The sequence below is a fragment of the Vicugna pacos genome, chromosome 3, assembly GCF_048564905.1.
Source record: "Vicugna pacos chromosome 3, VicPac4, whole genome shotgun sequence".
Classification (NCBI taxonomy): domain Eukaryota; kingdom Metazoa; phylum Chordata; class Mammalia; order Artiodactyla; family Camelidae; genus Vicugna; species Vicugna pacos.
Window position 1 is genome coordinate 90,714,079 of NC_132989.1, and position 22,851 is coordinate 90,736,929.

General features: G+C 39.1%; 1 protein-coding gene across 8 annotated transcripts in view; it reads right to left on the reverse strand.

The window, feature by feature from the left end:
- Nucleotides 1–1,452: 1,452 nt before the first annotated feature.
- Nucleotides 1,453–22,851, reverse strand: part of ZNF131 (zinc finger protein 131) — a 28,805-nt gene continuing 7,406 nt past the window's right edge. For 4 of the 8 annotated variants that reach the window (XM_072958719.1, XM_072958722.1, XM_072958721.1 and 1 more), the window contains exons 4-7: nucleotides 21,499–21,643; nucleotides 10,291–10,976; nucleotides 4,000–4,130; nucleotides 1,453–3,340 (exon numbers count right to left, since the gene is read on the reverse strand). In XM_072958719.1, coding sequence (XP_072814820.1) covers nucleotides 2,657–3,340; nucleotides 4,000–4,130; nucleotides 10,291–10,976; nucleotides 21,499–21,643 — 1,646 coding nt within the window. In that variant the 3' untranslated portion in view covers nucleotides 1,453–2,656. The remainder of the gene's footprint in view (nucleotides 3,341–3,999; nucleotides 4,131–10,290; nucleotides 10,977–21,498; nucleotides 21,644–22,851) is intronic. The other 4 variants (XM_072958723.1, XM_072958725.1, XM_072958724.1 and 1 more) reach the window with 2 other exon arrangements.

Here is a 22,851-nt window from a genome sequence, read left to right on the forward strand (position 1 = left end):
GAGATGGGTGGAATCTCCCAATTTGCAGCTGGTGTCTGAAGTGGCAGTCTTGTGGTACTTATCACTTAACTCTGGGTACTGTCAGAATTGAAAGACACCTAGCTGGTACTGGAGAAGTGAAGAACTGCTATAGGAACATGGTGTAGGAGAGAAACAAGAGGCTCCCTCATCACTGTCCAGTGCACTTTGGAATTCCTGTGATGACCAAGGTCTGGCACTGCTGTACAGCTGTCATACTGTAGACCGAGCTAAAAGCTCCAGAAGTGGGAAGAACAAAATAGCCAGTTCAGCACTTTAATATACATCATGGTTTTTAAGAGCTGTTATGTCAAATGCTTCACGAACTCAAAGTGCTAGCCATCATAAGGCGTAAAACCAGTAGGTAGCTTTCCTCCTCTGCAATCAGATTTACTGGTATTTGGAGCACACTGAAACAGCCTTTATTATCTTTGGGAAAAGTAAAAATGAACTATATACCTGCCCCTCACACCTGTCTTGAAAGGACTTGCCAAATCTGAAACCTCAAATGATAATTTCAATGCTTTGCCGTCCTTTGTCCCTGATTTCTACCTTGTGGTCAGAGCTCTTGAAAGATTACGTTTAAAAATAAACCTTGTTTCACACCCTGGCTTGAAAGAACAGCATGAGCTATTTTCAGCACTCAAAATTCACTATATACTACCTAGTAATTTACATACTTGAGACCACTATCTGTCAGGAATTTAAACTTTTTTTTTAAACTGCAACTAACTCAAAAACATGGATATCTTAAGGCAATCTGAAAATTCAATGTGATATAATCCTATCAATCAGTACTTCCTGACTTCAAAGGTGTGGGGGGAAATTATATATTTTATATATATATGTGTGTGTGTGTGTGTATGTGTGTGTGTGTGTGTGTATATATATATATATATATATATATATATATATATATATATATATATATATTTTTATGCTTTGCAGTGGGTACCCAACTGCCAAACAGAACAGACTTGGAAATGTTCATATACTTTTTTGACCTTGAAATAAAAACAACCTCCTAATTCTTATTTAGTGCTAAATCCATGACTTCTCCAGTCGTGGGAAGCCATTCTCCTCAGTGTGTTTTATAAATAGGATACAACTTAACATCAGTATTATTGAGGCATTAAGTTGAACTGATTTTTTAAATTTTAACTAGTAAGTAGAAAAAGTATTTTACAAACTGACTGTACTAAAATTCCACTGTTGCTATTGTGTCCCACCATGTAGAATTACAAGTACAACCTCTTCCTCCCTCCTTTCTTTTGAACTGATTTTTGGGGATTGGAGACGTGTGGACTGAGAACTTCATCTCTCAAATTTTATGTCTCAATTCACATTATCAGTCACGTTAATACAGACGAGAAGGCAGCATCTCTGACCACAAACCAAAGGTAAGTTAAAAAAAAAAAAAGAGTCACGAACACGTAATTTTAAAGTTTACTTTAAAAATGTAAATATCTCCCAATATTTAACAGGTAAAGAAAATAGCATATTGGTTTATTTTATGTGGTTGTTATAGTTTATTTTCCAAGTAATACTGATTAAAAATATTTACACACCTACTTAAGTCCACAGTTTAGCACTCTTATTTGTATGGCTTTAAAAGTTATAGCACAAGATCTTTACATTAAGGATTGGGGGGAAAGATTCATTCAAAACAAAGCCTGATATATTATATACATGTTTTTCTCTGTACTTTATTTTAAATACATTAATTTTTAAATGATGCTTACCTTTTTTTCATCTGGTGGTAAAATACTAGTGCAACTTTTCATCAAAATAAAGTTTACCACAGATATAAATGAATTTTCCCAATTGAAAATGGCCCTGAATTCAGCTGCCATTAAATGAAATTTCTCAACCTAACTTAACTCAAAAAGAATTCGTAGTTGTCATTTTTAAGCAAAAATATAAAGTACTGTTAGCATCACCTACATCACTCCTTGCAACACAAACTTTGAAAGAACCAGAGATGCTTTATAGTTTAGTTGGTTTTGAAAAGGCACATGGGTGTGGTTTTTTTTCCTTTTTTTTTTTTTTAAAACATTCTAGACATTGCCACGACCACTGTTTCTGTTGCAGAGATGACATCTGTAACTATCAGGGTAGACAAGAATGTTGTTCAAACTAAAGAAAGCTAGAAGCCAAAATTTAACTGCACAGTAACAATGTACTTTTCTTCATGCAGCCTGTGTTTCCTACATATTCAAATTTTCTAACATGCATTAGAATACATAAACTTGTATTCTAATGATTTTACATTTGATTTTACAATATGGAAAAAAAAAAAAAAAGAGAAAACTCGAGGAAGGACATGACCTGGAAAAGAGAGAAGGGAGAACCCTTACCACAATGAAAATAGATACCCTCGTACCCAACTATGTAATAAGAATAGACTCCATTTAAGTCTCCAGAAATATACTTCTCAAAGCTTCCCATTCACTTATGGGAAAGATCCCTCCTCTGTGGCATTAAGTGGGGGGGAAATCAGTTTGTTTCAAAAGAAACAGTTCAGCACAACAGGAAAGTTTTAACTTTGGTCCACTTGTCTGTTAGCTTAAGGACAGTCACACTGCCCATGAGTTCAAAAACCCAACACGTAAATTTAAAAATATATTCACTTGTTATTTCATTCTAGAACCGGCATAGGTGTTCTGTTTTCACTTCCTGCCTTTTCAGCTTGGGGATCCACTGATTTGGTCTCTAAACCCTCCGCATCTTCGTGATCTTCTCTGGGAGCCATAGCAACATCTGCTTGGGCAGGTTCTCTCTCCTCCTGGCTCATGATGTCAGGGGTCACTTGATCCAAGTCTGCTTCTAGAAGCTCAGTCTGTACTTCCATTGGCATCTGGTTTACCCGTTCAACATGCAGCTCCTCAACATGAACTTCAGTACCTTCTTCAGTCTGAATTCGACCCACTTCCAGATAACTGACTTGGACCTGCTCTGGAAGCTCACTCATATGTGATTCGTGTACTTGGCTGTCCTGGAGCAGATCTGGATGGACCTGTTCCACAGTCACTTGTGCTGAATCCACCTGAACCTGAAGCAATGGTAACACATGCACTTTTCCAACTTGCTCTATAATAGTCATTGATGTCACAGGTTCTGTTTGCACACGTGTTTCTACTGAAAGAACTTCTTCGGTTACTAGACGCTCTGAAATATTGTGAGTATCACTGAGATGCCTTCTTAATTCATTTCCTTGCATGAACCACAAGTCACATAAAGTACAATGGTTGGGTTTATCTCCAGTGTGTATTACCAAGTGATCTTTGAACTGGTCCCAGCTGTTAAACACACTGTTACAGACCTGAAATAACCAAACATTGGGTGTTAATAATAAATTATATTCAAACTGAAGGAAATATGGGTGCATTTATTCTCTGTAAGAAAAAAGTTGATTTTTCTGGAAAATGTTATGAATGTGATATTTGCAATAAAGTTCGATTTAAGGGATTTCAGAATCCTTTTATTTGGTCTTTTAGCTGATGTAGCTAACAAATTCTTTGGGGAAAATATTTTAGTATTGCCTTCACTGTTTGTTTATATTCCTAGAATTTTTGACATTTAAAGTAACATTATAATTTCTTCCATAATATCAACATTTAGAACCATTTCACCATTTGGGATAAATACACACTAATCATGGAAGAGCCAATTACAGCTGCTCTGCCTTCTGGCCCTACTCCTGAATTCCCCACTCCTAATGATTGCTCCATGGTTAAGAATAACCAGAGTTTCAGACCACCTGTTATTTAGGACATAATTTTATTGACACTGGTGTCATCTAGGGTTAGGTAAATAAAAAAAATTCTAATCCCCCTTATAAAAGCAAGACAATGATGTTCTTTACTCTCTTTTCTTACTAAACTGTCAGCTCTATGCCTTTGCTCCAGGCTTGTTATTGCTCACTTCTAATGATCTCAAACACAGACTCCTTTGCTAAGGACACAGAACACCCACACATACCTGACATTCATAAAGCTTCTTTCTTCCCTTTTTTGCCCCCACTCCAGTTTGGCACGCAGTTAGGTGACATTTGAGGGTGCTATTTCTAGCAAATCGCTCATGACAATTTGGACATTCAAAAGGTTTTTCACCTAGTAGAACAGAAAAGAATTATACTGACAAGAAAAACAAAAAGCAAAAACTTTTTTCTTTTTGGTTAATTCTAATAGCACCTTTTCTGAAAGAAGAATCAGAATTTATAACTTAGCTGTTTCTACCACATCCAAAAGACTATTCTACAGGTGGAAATAGTAAGATTTTAATGATTCTTATAATTTCATCTGTGCTCTGGTGAAGAAATAAAATTTGGATCTGAGTGCTGTTCCATGTTTTTGCATTTCTTAAGAAACTGTATATTTTCCCTGAGATAAAAATCAAGACCAATCTCCATTTCAGGGAAATGCTTAACTATCTATTCCACAAGCATTTTTTGAGCACTTACTGTGTACCAGACCATATGCTAGGTGGTGAAAAGAAACTCCCTTGTTTTTAAGAACTTCGTGTCACAGGCCAGGATATTTCAGGAAGGTGAAATACATGAACATACACAAGTGCAGCGCACTGTAGAAGGCTGTCATAGAGAAGGAGCGATGGGCAGTCATGAGCGCAGTGCACTGTAGAAGGCCTGTCCCAGAGAAGGGGTGATAGGAGGTCACGAGCGCAGCACTGTAGGAAGACCTGTCACAGAGAAGGGGCGATGGGAAGTCATGAGTGCAGCGCTCTGTAGGAGGCCTGTCACAGAGAAGGGGCGATGGCAGGTGCAACTGCAGCAGCACAGAGAAGAGTGATTAATCCTGCCTGGAATGGAATGAGAGGGCAGGAACAAGGAAGTTCATTCCATACCAGGCAGAGGCACAGAAGGGTAAGACAGCACTGCGGGTGAGGAGTAAGGATAGTGACTCCCAGGTCTATCGCTGAGAATACCAACCAGAATAGAGAAGTGCAAGGAGGTCGGACGGGGGGTGGTGCTGGGGAAGAGTATACACTCAGTTTTGAGTCTGGTGAGTCTGAGGTACTCAGAGTAAAGTGGAAAATTCTGGTCGACAGTTTCACAGACAAATCTGAAGCCAAACAGAGGATATATAGATAAGGAGCTACTTTAGGTGGTAACAGAAGCCTGTGATGTGGATGAAACTCTCAGTATGTGATGTGATAACAAAATCAAGGACAGAATCCAGTGAAACATCCAGTTAAAACAGCAGGTAGATGGGGCAAGCAAAGAAAACAAACAGAACAGCCATAAGCAGAAGAAAACACCGAAGAAAATTAAAGAAATTTCAGAGAAATGAGGGTAGTAAACAGTGCCAGACTGAAGAGAAATGTCAGGTAGGGTAAAATCAGGGGATTGTAGTAACTTCAGCAAGAACAGTGTGAGTGGTGTGGTGGAATCAGAAGCCAGACTACCATGGGTAAAGGGAGAGTGAGTAGGAGGCAAATCAATGAAAACAAATTCTTTCCAGAAAGTTTGGAAGTAAAGAGAAGTGGCTAAGAAGGGGACATACCAGTAAGAGGTTCTTTAAGCCAGAAGAAGCGAGTCATTATTTGCTGAGGAAGAAGGAACCATGGAGAAGGGCAGAGCAGTAGGAATGACGGATGAAACACGTGGAAGAGACATCAAGGTGTGGGACTCAGGACTGGTCTTGAGGAAAAGGGAAATATCGTTCCCTCCAATAAAAGATGACAAAGAAGGAAGTTTACCCCATAGCTAAGGTGGGGGAGGAAGTCAGATATATCATCTGCCAGGACAGGGTGTGGGCAGGGGTCTTGAGTGCTACACTGAAGGTCTAGAATGTCAATTAGGAAAGGAAAGATATAAATAAGACCAAAAGGCCTAACACAGTCCCAAAAGAATTTTTTCCAGCAGTGCTCAGCAAGGAGCAGAAATAAATGACTCTAATAATTCCAGGATGCAGGGTTTTTTAGAGCAAGAGAGTTCAAAAACCAAGGGAATGTACCTGGCGTTCAAGAACAAGTGACTCAAGTAACGTGCAATGAGGACAAGATAAGGTAAAGTCAGGACCAGGGTAACTGACAGGAAGGCTAAATGAGGTAGAGTCCAACAGTCAGAGTAAGAAATGCAGTAACAGAATTTAAGAGACAGAATGATGCTTGCAGAGAACAGGTCTAAGATTTCAGAGGTCGAGCCCCAGTGATAATCAGGTCCTAGATGTGACCCTCAAACTTACATGGAACATAGTCAAGTAACTCTGAGCTGTTTTTTCCCTGATAAAACAACCATAGCTTATTTTTTGGTATAATTTTCATGAGATGAAAAATCTAATTTGAGAGAGAAGACCTAATCACCTAGAATTATTGTTGATATAAGAACTCCTTGACAACTCCCCAAATGTTGGGAGATACTGCTAACTAGAATGGTTAAGTTTTGTCTTTATAGTGTGTAATTTTTCACTATAAATCAAACCTACAAATAAAAACTGGCATAGCCTCTTTAAAGGGCAATTTGATAATATCTGCCAAGATTTAAAATGCACACATTCTCTGACTTGGCAATTCTGCTGTTGAAAATTAAGTAACCTGAATATGTACACAAAGATTATGTCCAGGTATGTTTATCTGCAGTACAGTATGTAATAGCAAAAGACTAAGAAAAAACCTAAATGTGTATCAACATGAGTGGTTAAGTAAATTACGGCAGCCACAGTGGAAAAAAATTAAGTAGACTCATGAATGTTTCATATACTAAAAGAGTTCAAGATAAATTAAATGGTGTGACCCTGTACTACATGCTCCTGTCTGTTTTTTTCAAAAGCTCTGTTTATAGGTACTTGAAAATCCAAAGAATACACCTGGAGGGATAAATAAGAAAATGATCGCAGCAGTTGCTTCTGGAGAGATCTACTTAAGTAGGAAAGAGATTCATTTTTCATTGTATGTCATTTGAGCTCTTGCTATTTAAAAAAATTAGTTTAACAAGCCCAATAAAATCTAGGACTAGCAACAGATTAATTATACTTTAGATGTGTGGGAAGTACAGTCTTCCAAGTGCTTTTACCATTTTCTCTTATTTGTCACAACCCACCAAAGTAGATGTCAACATCCTTATTTACAGAGACAAGGAAAGAGGCCCAAAGACAGAGAGACCAGTCAAGTTCCCATGCTGACAAATGTCAGAACTGGAGCCTGAAGCTAATTCTAGTTCCCAGACCCACAGTTTTTCTATAATTCCACACTAGGTCTCTGGGAAAGTAAGGGACAATTATTTGAAAACGTGGTTATGCGTCACCTTTAGGTTCTCTTTTATACTGCGTGTCCCACAGGCATATCATCAATACATCTGATTTCCCCTCACCCCCAAATCTTACCCTTTTCTATTTTTCTTTCTAAATTAATAACCTCCAATTGTGAAACCGCTCAAATCAGAAAGCTGCGAGTCACCTTCTCTTTTACCGCTGTATCTCACCAGTCACCAAATCCTGTTGATTCTGCCCACTTAACGTTACTCACATCTCCAATCCTTTTCCACTATTACTGCCTTTATTCAACCCCTCATTCTTGTTGAGATTACTCCAACAGCTTCCTAATTAGATTCAGTAGGTTTCACCCGACTCTAATCTATCCTGCCAGTTATCTCTCTGAAACATAAATGTAATCAGAAATCTTTTGGGCTTAAATTTCTTTAAAGTGATCCAGAGTCTTTCAAGAAAAAAAAATTAAGTTAGAGGACTTACGAAAATAACTAATTGATCTTAGCCTTCTCTTCTATCACTTTCTCTCTCTTGTCCTTGAACCACTGGTAGATGGTCCATGATGCCTAAGTACACGCCACAGTCAGCCCTTCCAAACTCTTCACCTGCATCTTCTGGCATTCCTTTACTTGGACCCAATCCTCCAGTGATAAAATCCCGCCAGCAAGTGCTCCCAGTGAGTTACTTCTCTCTCCTCTGTCTGTGTACGTGTCATCTCTTTTGCTTAGAATGCTCATCTCCTGGCTAATCCTTTTCCTTTGAGGGCCATCACAGGATAAACCCTCCAGGAAGCCATCCTTGTCTCTTCCATCATCAACAGCACAAGCAGGCGTTTCCATAAGACTCTGTCCTTACCTCTATCGGTACTTAAGCCTATCACACTGTGATTGTGCCTGCTTGTCTCTCCCAACGTAAACTTTGAGCTCCTTAAACACAGAGACTTAAAAGTTTATTATCTCCATGGACTAGCAGGTTGACATTATCATTACTATTTCCAAATGGAAACAAAATCATTCAGGGCAAGTCACAGCCAAAATTTTGCAAATCAAGCTATAGATTACAGTGCACACTTTAAGAACATACAAGAAACCAAAGCACTAAACTAATAAAAGAATGCAAAATATGAAACTGAAGGGGGGTATATAAGGTATATTCTGAAGGTAGGAAATAGGAACAGAACTGTTTATCTTTACACTTAGTTTGTTATAAGCAAAAAATGATCCATCCTTTATTAACATAAATACAACTTCCAACTGTTTACTTATGCTCCTCTTAAACTTACTAAGTCATCACATATACAACTATCTTGTCATTAATTACTAGTACAATAATTGACTGAAGTTAAAAAAGACAATAAAAGTTCTGTTTGCTTTACATGCAAAATTGTTCCTCCAAAGGATGTCTAGTTCTTTAACTTTTAACAGCTACTTAATTAAGTTCTTAAGCTATCTCACATCGTTTTGAAAGGAAAGACACAGAACCTAATGCCCTTTAACTCTGTACTCGGCTGTTCAATCCAGTGTACAATGGGTAGGACTTGGAAAGCATATTTTAAAACTTCCAAAAGGATCTGTGTTGTCCTATTTTCAAACAACTCACTAGGTAATGTTTTGGATAAAAGAGACAATTGCTTCTACTTTGACATTTCTAGGAAATAATATAAAAGTGATTATTTGCTGGTGTATTGGAAACCCCCATCAAAGTCTGCTAGTTACCAAGTAACATCTATTTGCTAATTAACTGTTCTGCTGGTATGTCAATGCTTTTGCAAAACTAATCACAACAGTTACCACAAAAAAGTTCATCAATAGACCATTAATACAGATGATTTTTTTTTTTAAGGACAAAAACTACAGTTAAGGCAACTGCCAAAATTCAACAGGTCTATACACATGATGTTTGAAAACCAGAAAGCATTTCCCCCAAAGATTCCATAAACACCTATTAGCTACTCAAACTAGTATCTTAAAGCCGTCTAAATATGTACTGAGCCTTAAGTAAATTACGAGATTCCCTTGCTATTCACATATTTATCCAGTTCCTGGGTACTGATACCAACAGTCTGAATAGTAAGGGATACCACACTATTTGAATATCATTCCTCAGTTTCAAGTAGTGTGTAGCAAGCAACTCTGGACAGTGAGGCATCTATGAAAAAATTTCATCCAAAGTTCTCCAATGGGATATCTATATTGTATTCACTGTATTGATAGTCTAAACTGCCTTAACTATCTAACATACTAAGAACTTGGGAACAAGCATCCAGAAGTCTCTGTAACACTGCTCTTCCCACACCTTTGTTATAGTGGGTTTAGGGACTCCCTAAGATTCAAGTCACTGGTGGCAGTAGCTCCTGTGTCTGGCACAGGGGACCTAGCAAAGAAAGCTTGGGGAATGGGAACAAGGACAGGGAATCTGACAAGGAAAAAAAAAAAAAACAGGCAAGGGGATAGATGCAGAACTGTAAGGACCAGAGGCTCTAAGGCGGACTCCCTGAGACACCTGCCTCATGCCTGGGATGGCTCCTAGCAGGAGGACAGTACAGAGACCTTACCCTTCTCAGCTCCTAGGCTGCTCACCTTTCCTGACACGCCTGCCCTTACCTATCTGCCGAGTCAGAACAGATGACCAAATATACGCAAAGGTATAAACATGTCCAGGATTGTCTGTAAATGTGCTCATCTATGTAATGTGTTAATATAAGACAGGAAAAGTAAAAGCAGTAACAGTGAAGTCTTACTCTAATTAGAATTTTATAATTTATGACTCCTAATAAATAATCAAACTATGTTTTATGTATTTCTTTTAAAAATATACAAACTGACAAGATATGAGAATGATAATTACTTTCAAATACTGATTTTTTCCTTTTAAAGCATCAATATTTCAACAAACGAATACTTTAAAAACACTATACTCAGCCTGCATGTTAGAAAACACAAGGGATAATTTCTGTGGTACTACTGGAAAAAAAAAAAGGATTTAGACACAGCTGCAAGTGAATATGGAAAAACCATACTTTTAACATAAAGTATCTGCTAATTACCTGTATGTTTTCGAAGATGTTCTTTAAAATGTCCAAAGTGGTCAAACTGTTTCTCACAGTACTGACATATGTGAATTTTTTTCCCAGTTCTTTGCTTCTTACTGACTCCACCTTCTTCAAGGTGGTAACAACTGAGGTGCTGTTTCCATGCGCTTTCCCGAAGATACCTTTTATTGCATATTTCACACTTGAAACTCTCAGTGGAGTGTGATTTCATGTGTTCCTTAAAATGGTAAAACAATTTAAATGAACGGTTACATTTCTCACAATGGAACAAGTCCTTCACATGTGACAGCTGAAGTTCCACAATTTCAATACCTTCTACCTGTTTGCTTGTGGGGTCAGATGCACAGCCATCATCTTCTTTAATCTGCCCTTTTCTATCACCTTGACGGTACTTGCTGGTAATATCTGCCAACAGTGCCAGAGCAGAATCATCAGAGGAACCTGTGCTCTGAATGTACTTGATGGACTGCTTTGTGGAAGCCACTTCCTCTAATGTTTCGATGCTCTCGTCTTCCACTTCGATTGTGCCTTCGGCAATCTCCACCTCAATTTCAACGGGTTCAGATTCTGCAGATGGCAATGACTCAGTGATAACATTTGAAGTTTCTGCAATTTTTCTTTTTTTTGCTTCACTTTTTCCTGTCGTATTTTCCTCTAGTGGAGCTGAGTTTTCTTTGTTCCTGAAGTATACAAGGTATGGGTTAAAAAAAAAAATCGGTCAGATCAATCAAAATCCTACCAGGCTTTTTGGAAGAAACTGATAAGCTGATAATAAAATTTATATAGAAATGCAGAACACAATATTGGAAGACTTATACTACCTAATTTCAAGACTTACTGTAAGGCTACAGTAAATTAAGACAATATGATACAGTGAAAGGATAAAACATGGAGATTAATGGAACAGAAAAAGTCCAGAAACAGATCCACACTTATACAGTCAACTGACTTTTGAAAAAAGGTTCCAAGGTAATTTAATGCAGAAAAGATGAAACAGTGGTGTTGGAACTAGTATCCATATGGGAAAAATAAATCTTGACCCTTACCCTCATATCATACACAAAAAAATTAAAAATGGATCACACACTTAAATGTAAGAACTAAAACTACTAAAAATGTAAGAAGAAAATAGGATAAAATCTTTGTAACACTGGACTAGGTTTGAAATACTGAAAGACATTTATAGTCAAGTATTTAAGTATAAATAGCAGATAGAAAGCAGAAACTTTAGTAACAAAAACTGATAAAATGGATTTCATCAAAATTAAAAACTTTGTCCTTTGAAATACACAGTTAACAGAAAGGCAAGCCAGACATCAGGAGAAAATATTTGCAAACATATATCTGCCAGAGGTCTTCTATAGAGAATACATGAAGAATTCTTACATATTCACTAAACTCAATCTCTTAAAACAACTGTTGGGAGACAATTCTCCACAAGTTCCTTGTGTTTCTGTACATCTTGGGAACTGACAAGCTTTGGTTCTGGACTATCTTTCCAAGGATGTCTGCAGAAAAGCCAACAGCCTCGGAAGACAGAGTTGCTGCCTCCAAAGAGGACAGACAGCTCTGCTTACTGTCCAATATAATAACGTCCCCCTGTGTGATAGAAAGGCAGGTTTGCTCGCAGCCCATTATAAAAGACGTCTTCCTAAGCTGGAAATCTTCAGCTGTGATGAAAACCAACCATATGCACAACCTTCACATGGGCCTGTGGGACCTGCGGAAGGGAAAAGCAGCACAAAGAAAACTCATGCTGTCTGCTGTGCAGAGAGTAATAAAGTCCTTTCTTTCTGACCTACCAACCCTGTATCATCTATCAGCATCCAGGAAACAGTGGTAGGATAATCTGCTGGCTTGCAAAGTAGGGTAGAATCTCAGACCCCCCAGATTTTGGTACCAAGAACAGGATGCTGAAAAAGACAGGCTTTCTATAACAGGAAGGGTTAAGACCTCACAAAGCAAACGGAATTTGAAGAAGCCCATTGGAGCTGGAAGCAAACAGGTTTACCAAATTGTAAGGCAATAAATGGTCCTCTATTTAATTGCCTATTGTTATGAATTGAACTGTGTGTCCCCAAAAGATATGAAGTCCTGACCCCCATGAATATGACGTTATTTAGAAATGTCTGCAGATATAATCAAGTTAAGATGAGGCCCTACTCTAACTATGTCTATATAAGAGATTGGAGTTATGATGCCACAAGCTAAGGATACCTGGGGCTTCTAGAAGTGAGAGAGACAAGGAAGGATCCTCCCATAGAGGATTTTGAGGGAACAAGGCCCTACCTTAATTTAGGATTTCTAGCCTCCAGACCTGTGAGACAATAAATTTCTGTTGTTTTAAGAAACCCAGTTTGTGGTATTTTGTTATGGTAGCCCCAGGAAACTAAAACATTTATTAATGAGGTTGCAGGATGAGTACTGGGTAGTAAGTTTAAGGACAGCTGTTGGAATGGTGTTTCAGTTGTTGCAAACTGTCCAGGGGTGGAGAGGCGGGGAAAAGGGGAGGATTTCCTTGCCATCTGGTGGTCAGCCTGAAGTCTGCCCCATTGTTAACAACTAAGGCGAAGATTCAAGAGCAGTCTGACAGGTGGAGACAGAAGGTTCCACCCGCTTTATAGACAAGTTACTGTCAAATGCACCTAAACCAAATGTGACAGGAGGGAAACTTGCAACTGCTACTAGTAGAAACCAGCTGAGTCATTAGAACTTTGGCTGGTCCACATGGGAAATGAAGGGGCAACATAATGCTTGTTGAGCAAGGAATAATGGCAACACTTGGGCCATCTCAGAGCTCGGCCCCTCCTGCGGTCTGTTATGTCCACCTTAGATCCATTTGGAGATGACTGCCAAAGGTTTCGGAGTTTTTCTGCAGTGGGTCCTGGCTGCCATATAAAGGTGCTTTGGGTGCTCTTGGAGAGATTTCTCTGAGACAAATTCTTATGATGAGGCATTACTAGGAGTCTTCCTGTCCAACTTCCTGGGTTTATAATGCAGATGAAGATGAGTCACTAAGGAATGAGAAAAGGATCCAAAGCAATATAAATTCTTGTGGTCAGACCTGCTGGAAAGCCTTCTATGTTGCACCAGGAAAAGCATAGATGTTATCTTGACAATGGGGCAGCGAATGTCCAGGATTAAGGTACACTCTTTAAAAAAAAAAAAAAAAAGCCACCACTGTGGAAGTCAAGTCTGAGTCAGCCAAAAGGCATAAACCACATGGCCCCAACTAGAAAGCAATGTGAATGGGGCTGTTAAATCAAAGGGTCCCCAAAACTGACATTGATGGTGTCAGCAATGATAACCCTGCTGCCTGACAGAAGGCTCTGGGTGGGCTGAAAATATCAGAGGTTTACTTAGTTGAGCCACATACAGCTCCTGCGCTGCTTGACACTGAAAGTAAACGTAACTTGCTCACTGGCAGAGTCATTTTCTTCCTCCACACCACCTCCCCTTCTACCTTCCCTTCCTTTCTAAACTTGACTTCATCTGCTTGGAGAAAGATAATTAGGGGTGAAGCCGAAGTCTCCCTGTTTCCAAGGGTATACAGTGAAGACACCATATACTCATTGAAGTATGTTGAGGAAAACTCAAGAATGTGAGGGACTCAAACTTTCACAGTTCTGTTATATTCAGGTGTCCAACTCACAATCCCACCTGGTTCCACGGAGAGAGGCACTTGCATTCCACTGATGGGGTCTAAGCAAGGTTCACAGGAGGAAAGGGAGGCTGTCCTGACCCTGTGGGTGGTGCTGATTCTACATACTGCTGTTTGACATCTGAATGTACAGCAGAAGTTGATACGGTATGTGCATTTACACTTCTCCATCCCGTAAGCACCAGAGATGGATCATCCCGATTGGGAAGAACCACACACACAGAAGAGCTACTGGAACAAACTTCCCTGATATTAGCCACTAGTAGCTGGGTCAAGATTTATCACAAGTGTCTCTATCTTGTATCTAAAATTCACATTATACTGAAAATATCCTTATGACTGGCAAGCCAGAAGTCTCAGTTGCAAAGGCCCTGAATGTAATATTAAGACATCTCTACCAGCAGGGGTTGCTGATAAATCCCAACAAAATTCAGAGGTCTGCTCACCAAGTAAAGTTTTTGGGGACTAGACATGCAGATTCACAATGTTCAATCCCCTCTAGTAGTAAAAGAAAAAAACTACTGTTTCTTCACCTCCTCCCTCTTCCCATCAAAAATGAGACCCAGCATCTCATTGGACTATTTAGGTACCAGAGACAGTATGTGCCTCACTTCTACTAACTTGTTTATTAGATCAGCTAATCTGCAAAACAGCATCTTTTAAGTGGGGCTCCAACCAGCAGGTTGCACTGGTTGTCCATCAAGCTGTGGCACATTCTCTACCAAAACCCTAATGACCTCTTTCATCTACAAGTCTCTGAGACTGATGCCTTTGCAGATTTGAGCTTCTGGCAAAGGGAAGCTGCCTCTACCCAAAGGTATTCCTTGGGTTTTGGACTTGTCAACTGCTTGATATGGCTACAAGGTACACTCCCTTTGACAAGAAAGGATTAGCTTGCTAATGGGCTCTTGTTGAAATTGAGATAAGATTCATGGCAGCTTTGAGGCTCTCTGCCATTTGGGAGTGTGTTAACTAAAACTTCATGATCAGCAAGTTAAGATGTGCCCAACAAGTCTCATTTGTCAAACAAAAATAGTTATACTCAAGAGAGCAGTTGGCCTCTTGGCTTTACACGAAAAAGTGGTAGCTTCCCTACTCTGTTGCCTAAAGAAAGCCATTAGATCAATGGAGTCTTTGGTTCACTGACAGTCTGGCTAAGCTGAAGGTGTTCACTGGGCTGCTACAGATGCTCAGCCTAGGCACCAACTCTGCAAACCCAGAAGTGGACATGGCTGCTTTGGCTCAGAGTGCAGAGCTCAAGGCGGTCTTCATCAATCTGGACAACATTCTCCACAATGAATCTTTCTGTATTTTTATTGATTCTTGGGCTATTGCCATGGCCTAGCTCTTTGGAAGACTTGGAAATCTTGGCAGATTAAAGATACCCATCTTTGGGGCCACAACTGTGGAAACAAATAGCAGCTGCTGATTAAACTATCTGGATCACTGATTCAGATGTTCAGGTAATGGCCTGTTCTCCAATGGTACGAATGGGAATCAAGTGTAACAAGTCGACACTGCCTAGACTTCCATCACTGCCACCTATATTCAACAAATTCTGAAGATGGTGACACATTCACTCTCACAGACTGAGTAGAAAGTAAAGGACCCTTTATTTCTGATGGAGAAGTTGCCACTGCATGCCAGACTTGTGATACTTGCTAAAAGTTGGCCTGTGTGTCTCATATCACATCACAGAGGGCATTGTCTCCGACTGTTCCTGGCAGACAGACTACCCTAGACCTTTGGCCCCGTCTCAAGGCTATCACTGATGCCTCACCACTAAGGACCCTTTTTCAGGTTAACCTGTTGCTGTTCCAGTCTAATCAGTTGGTTCTGGCCACACTACTGTGGCTCTTGAGATTGAGCTGTGTCATATGTTCAGCTCTCTGGACCACGTGCAGTCTGATAATGATGCACTAAAAGCTACTCAATAATTAGCTGTTAGTCAAGGTATTGTTGGAACTTTCAAGCTCCCTCCTGTCCATAGATACTGATATTGTAGAGTGCTGTAACAGCCTCCTCAAATATCAACTCAAAAAGACTTCTGACTCTACTTTCCTTGCTTCCTCCTTGTCCAAAAATCTGAGTAAGGCATCAAACTCAGCTGTCCCTAGAAAAGGATCACCTCTTTGGCTGCCTCCTGGGTAACGATCAAGACCTATATATAAACCTAACTGGAAATTTAGTATTCTGCTCTGACCATTCTCAGACACTTTTTCTTTCCCCCAATGGCAACCATGGAGCAGCCTGGCTGGTACCTCTTCCAAGTTAATATCCTGTCAAAAGTAGGCCTAGCAGATTCAAACTTAGTTCTAGTTTAGCCATTGGGATTCTCTTACTGAACAGACATCAACTTAGATCCTAGGAATAATGACCACTTGGTTGAATACATTGCTTGCCAAGTACACTTGGATTGGCCCTTGTGGGCCAAAGTGGACTATATAATGGGTCTCTTAAGTTTTATAAATGCCCTTATCTCTGTCCATTCCACATGAAATGTCTAGGTAAGAGGAGATGGCTGGAAAAGAGGTAAAGTTATAGCTACTAGAACAGGACATACTGATTTTGTGGAGGTGGAGGGAGAGCCACCACCCTGGACGCTAGAGAGAGAACATCTTTGACTGCAGGTGATGTGTGTAGGGGAGAAAGGGACATTAATAATCTTTGTCCTTCAGAACCACTCCAAGAGCCTTCCTCAGGTATGAAAATGCTCTCAGGCAGATTTCCCCAAAAGCTGCAAGTTTAAACTCACTGCTGGATCTGTCACCCCTCACCAGAGGGTGACCACAACCTGATCACCATTTTCTCTAACTTTACTAAGAAGTATTTTGTCAACAGCAGGGGATGGCCAAGCTCCTGCATGTCCCGTGCAAAACACCAGGTTTTCACTACTATTCCCAAAGCTCAGGCTCAGTCTGTGAGGTGTCTGTCACTCAGCTGGCATACAGGTGCTCATGATAAACAGAACAGATTGAACTAGCAGCTCTCAGACATTCCCTCCAAAAACAAAGACTCATTCAAACTGAGCTGGGAAAGGAAGGCCACATTGGAGACAATATCAATCTGTGCCCCTGACTGATGAAGATCCCACTTTGTGGTCACAAAAAATTGTAAACAACACTTTCTTCAAAAAGCACCTATGTGCCCCCTGGGACCATAATTCTTGTATGGAAGCCAGGTCTTAACTTCCTTCCTTCCCAAAAATACAATGCCTTGAAACTTAGAGGTGGGAAGAGAGCATCCAGTGTCTAAGGAAGCACCACTGGTAGATCAGTTTAGCTCTCAGATGACTGTGAAGATCTCTCCAAAATAAGGCTACCCTTGGTTATTTGGGGGAGCTTCCTGGAGGAAAAACTGATTTATTTATGCATGTTCTATGAGCAGTCTTCCCTACCATGAGAGGCATCCAAATAAATAGGTGGTACAAATTTGTGTCTGACTCTAGCTGATGTGATCAATGACACCACTTGGGATCTGGAAGACATTCATGTCAGCCTCAGAACACTGGCCAGGGTAATTATGGAGGCTAGACTTGCCCTAGACTTCTTCCCTGTTGACCAATGCTGAGACTGTGCAACTGCTTAAACATCTGGCTACACTCAGATTAATCCTTAGAGCTAAGTGGAAAACTCAATATAGAAACTAAAGGAGAAAGCCTTCTGGCTTTCTAGGGATTTGTTCAGTTGGTTGAGTGTAGGACCTTAGGGGAATGGATGCATGGTTAAGATTAGCACTGCAGGGTGGCCACATCCTGCTACTTGGAATTCTGATGTTTTCTTAACTAAATCCCGCGCGGGAAAAATTGAATAGTAGGTCCCAGTTCCTACTGGCATATTAATCGGAATGGTCACGGAGTAGTGTATTCACTGGAAAATTTACCAGAAGCTGAAACAGTGTAGAAATAAGCATACTGTTGAAACACCTCTCCGTGGGACCCTCATGTTTCTGCATATCTTATAAACAAACACACTGAAAGTCTTTTGTTTTGGACTATCTTTTCAAAGACAGCTGTCTGTATAGCAAGTGGCTGGTTTGTTTATTGTCCAGTATAATAAAGATAAGGGACCCTCTGGGGCAAAGGCTGGGTAGATTTGCTTACAGCTCATCATAAAAGATTTGGGTTTCCTAGAGCCCAAAGTCCTCAACTGTGATGTAAACCATTGTGAGCACAACACACACCAAGGCCACTGCATTATCCCTCATGACTCCTGGGGAATGGGATCCAAGAAAACTGACACGAACAGGAAGCTCACGCTGCTCTGTATGCTGTGAGAGACTCAAAATTCTCATGTCTGCTGCCAGCACCCATAACACCGTGGCAGGCCAACTTATTAGCTGGTAAACAGATTAAAACCTCACACCCTTCAGTTTTTGACAATAACTCAATTTTTTAAATGGGCAAAAAATTTGAACAGACATCTTGCCAAAGAAGATTAACATATGGCAAAAGAGGCACATAAAAAAATGCTCAAAGTCATTAGTCATTAGGGAAATGCAAACTAAAACCACTATGTACCTACCAACTTGGCTAAAATGTAAAAAGTCTGATCATACAGGAAGACTGTGGAGCAGTTGGCAGCTCATACAGTTCAAATTGGAATGTAAAATGGTACAACACTTTGGAAAACAGCTTGGCAGTTTCTTAAATAAATAAATAAATAAAAAACACATCTACCATATGACCCAACTATTCCAATTCTAGGTATTTACTGAGAGAAATGAAAGCATATGTCCAAAGACGTGTACACAAATATTCGTAGTCACTTTATTTGTGATAGCCAAAAACTGGAAACAACCTAAATGTCCATCAACAGGTGGTATAGCCATACAATGGAATACTCGGCAATAAAAAGGAACCCACAACAACATGGGCAAACCTCTAAAACACAATGCTAAGTGAAAAAAGTCTAGCATGAAAGACTACACACTACAGGAATCCATTTATATGACATTCTAAATAAGATCAAAACCACAATGAGGTAATAACCTATAATGAAAAATAATAATATACACATATGTATAACTGAATCACTATGCTGTACACCAGAAACTAACACAATACTGTAAATCAACTATGTACTTAAAAAAACCAAAAACCCACAGTGATAAAAATCAGATCAGTGGAGGCTGGGGACCAGGGCTGACTGCAGTCGTAAAAGTTAGGGTGATCAAAATGTTTCTATACCCTGAATGTGGTGGTGGCTACACCACCGTGTACAATTAACAAAATTCAAACTCTACATTAAAATGGGTGAAATGTATTGTATGTAAATTACACCTTAATAGGCTGAGGAAGAAAAATCTATAAGGCACCTGCTGTTTCCTAACAAATAACAGGAACCTTCTCATTCAGTTTTAAATAAGCAATGATGCAATTCCAGCAAAATAAAGTCCTAGTATTTTTTCCAGTGTCATTCAAAAATTTTACACTGTATTCCAAAAATATGTGCATACTGCAAATGTGAGAAGAGCACCTTATTTACCTTCTGCATCTACAAAACAGTTATACAATAATCTTCTCAATATAGAGTTGCCTTTACCAGTTGATTTAACCACAACTACATCATGCAATTTTTATTCCTAAATTGTGTAACATTATACGCAGCCAGTTACAAACAGTCAATATGTAATACTGCTATCTTCCTGTCTTTAAAGAATCCTTCAGAGTATACTGCATGCCTATTTGGTTCATGAAACAATTCAACATGCTAATATATTTATATTGAGAAGCACTGATGGTTGTAATTACAGTAAGAATCCCAGTCTTATAATAAATCTTCTAAAAGCTTCTAAATAGGCCTGGGAAAACAGCTGTACCTAATTGTTCTTACCATCATCTCCCAATGACTAGACACAAGAACTTAATTAAATGTCTTCCAAATCTAACCTGGACCACTGTCGTAGAGTATGTTCCACTGTTCTGCTGACGAGGACTTTCTGCATAGTTAGATACTACTTACTAACATGAGCAGCAAAGGGACCACACAGAACATGTTTTCAGAAGGTTCTCATCTGAGACTTAGCCACAAATTTGATATTGCCCCATCCAAACATATTCCCCTCGTCTACCTCCATTTTGAGAAGGTATGACCTAAATCAGGTTTACATCCTCAATACACCTCTATTTTGCTACCTGTGTCTTAGCTCTCTCTGCAGACACTGGCCTGGTTTTAATCAGCACGCACCATCCATCTATTCACAAATGTTTATTGCATATCTACTATGTGTCAGGCACTAGGCATCAGAATACATACACACCAAGCTCTTGTCAGAAAAGTTGAATCTTGAATTCTGTCATCAAACTAATTGAAAGCTCATTAGGAGAAATAATATTTATGGATAATTACAATTTAAGAATAACTACGAAACAACTGAACGTTATCTTTTGACTGAATCACACCAGTGAGTGGGACTAAATCACTCTGCCCTATGTGTAACTGATTTTACCAAACTGTACTTCAGTGTTATGTCAACAACCTACATTGAAGTTCGTAAGAAACAGAACCAAGAGATAGTAACAGCAATTCACATTTAGAGTACAACGGGCCAGATTCCTTGCTAAGCACTTTACACGCATTAATTCACTTACACTTCACAAATAATCCTATGTAGAAAGTACCATCATTATCTCCATTTGACAGATAAGGAAACTGAGAAGCTCACAGGAGGCAGAGTAATTGCATTGAGGCCACACAGTGGCAGAGCTGGGATACTACAGAGGCAGCCCGACCCCAGAGCTCTTGTTCTTGGTCACTATGTTTCAATGACACTATTCATTATGTAAAATGTTGAAGTCTTTATTCATTATACCATTTAATGTTTTCCTAATAACTTCCTATGAGAAACTGTTTTAATATCAAGCATAGCTCTTACAAAACTGGTATGTTCTCATATTATAACCATAAATAATGTAACTGAGGGTTTTTTTCCTTTTTCTTTGGAAGAGGTGCTTCAAAACTCAGAGCTAGATTTAGCTCATTTAGCAAGTATACAGACTTAATGGCATGCATTTTGACTATCATATTTCTAACTTCACTGATTATCACCTCCACCTAGCCTATTTATTACATCTTCAATTTCCTCACTTTTTAAAAAAAAAAAACTGTACTACGTTAATCTATGTAAGGCAAACTCTTTTTAGAATAAGGCTTAGTACAAATAACTAGCTTGAATCCAACAAGACAGTTTACAGGGGCCCAGAGAACTCCTTAGAAGATGTCTAGTCCTCCTTATTTTATTAGACACAAAAGATGCTACTTCAGTTAATATTAGCAGTTTTTACAGAAGGACAAAAAAATCAAGTGTGAGGTAAAGAACAATCAGTATCCAGAAGAACTTTATAAATTCTTAAATACATACTCCTGGTTGCAAAATGTAAGCTCTTTATGGCATGACACACACGATAAATTCTTAACTAACAGGCTGAACATGACTGAATATAACTATCTGCGCCTCACTAATGACGTTAGTTCTTTATAGCATGACACTGAATGTGACTAAATATAATAACTGTCTGTGCTCATGCAAGAAATAATTACCTGACTTCAAGGGCTTTGATAGCTTCTAGCATTTGTAGAAACTCTGCTGCTTTCCATACATCATTGGCTTCTTCTTCTCCTTGTATCATTAACTTTGCTGTATATGTGAACTCAATCAAATGACGAAAGGCCATCTTACTAACACCTGTAAAAAAGATGAGCATTAGCATACATTCATGGTGATTCAGATCTTGTATCATTTAAAAAAGAAGCCCAGTGTTTGGTACTTGATGAGTATTTGTTATTTTGGAAGGTAATTTCCTGGCAGAATTCTCACTTATATATGAATGGGCTAACTATTACATCAGACATGCTGTGTTTCTTGCCAGGGAGCTCTGTGTCAACTCAGTTCCAAAATCATCAACAGCTTTCTACAGCTTAGCAAATAAAGGTCAGTACCACTCTGCCTTTATTTCAACGTCCTTCACATTATTTTTTTATTTACCACTATCTTCCCTTTCAAATCTTAAACCATATCAAACCCACATTATATACTGCTCCTCAAACCCTTCACTTTCTAAGAAGTTCCTTGCCTTAACACTAACCCTCCCTTCATGACTGCTTCATCAGTTTATCTCTGGACAAATCCTACCACCCTTAAAGGCCCAATTTCAATGCCACATCTTTAGTAAAACCCTTAATACTTTCCTCAGGCTGGACTCTGTACGTGGCCAAATAATTAAAATTCATAGACATCTCTTGACTATAAGCTACTTGAGAGAAATGATTTTGTCTCTAAACTCACCACACATTATCTAACATGATGCTTCCCAAAATGCAAACACACAAAGTACGTATAAATGAATAAAGGCTAAAGTCACTTTCAAAATTAAGCTTCCACAATTCCAATCTTTATGAGTTTTGTGTTTAAATTTTGGCCCAAAACGATACTCTACTTCTTTATGCTTTTCAATGCTATATATTGTTGTTTCAGTCTGCTAATGCAAGGCTATGAAAAGCTACTGTCAGGAACAAAGAGAAAACTATTTCTTGCAGATTGTTTTATGATAAGAAATGCCCAAGACCAAACTGCATACAATATGTACAACTACAAATACAAAATTACTTTTACGTTCTTCCCATGAACTTTATACACTTGAATGTGGCCTTGAGGACAACAGTAAGAATATTGGTGGAATATCCACCACCCCTCATTTATATAAAGAAAAGATATCATTCAGGAAGTCAGAACTTCCAAGTTTTAGTCCAGGCTCCCTATGACCTCTGATCTGGGGCCAACTCAGACCTCCGAGCCTCAGAAGACTCATCTTCAAAATGCCTGAATACAATCAGAATGTTAAGAAGCACCATAAAGTATAATATAATATGACCAAGCTACATGATACCAAATAA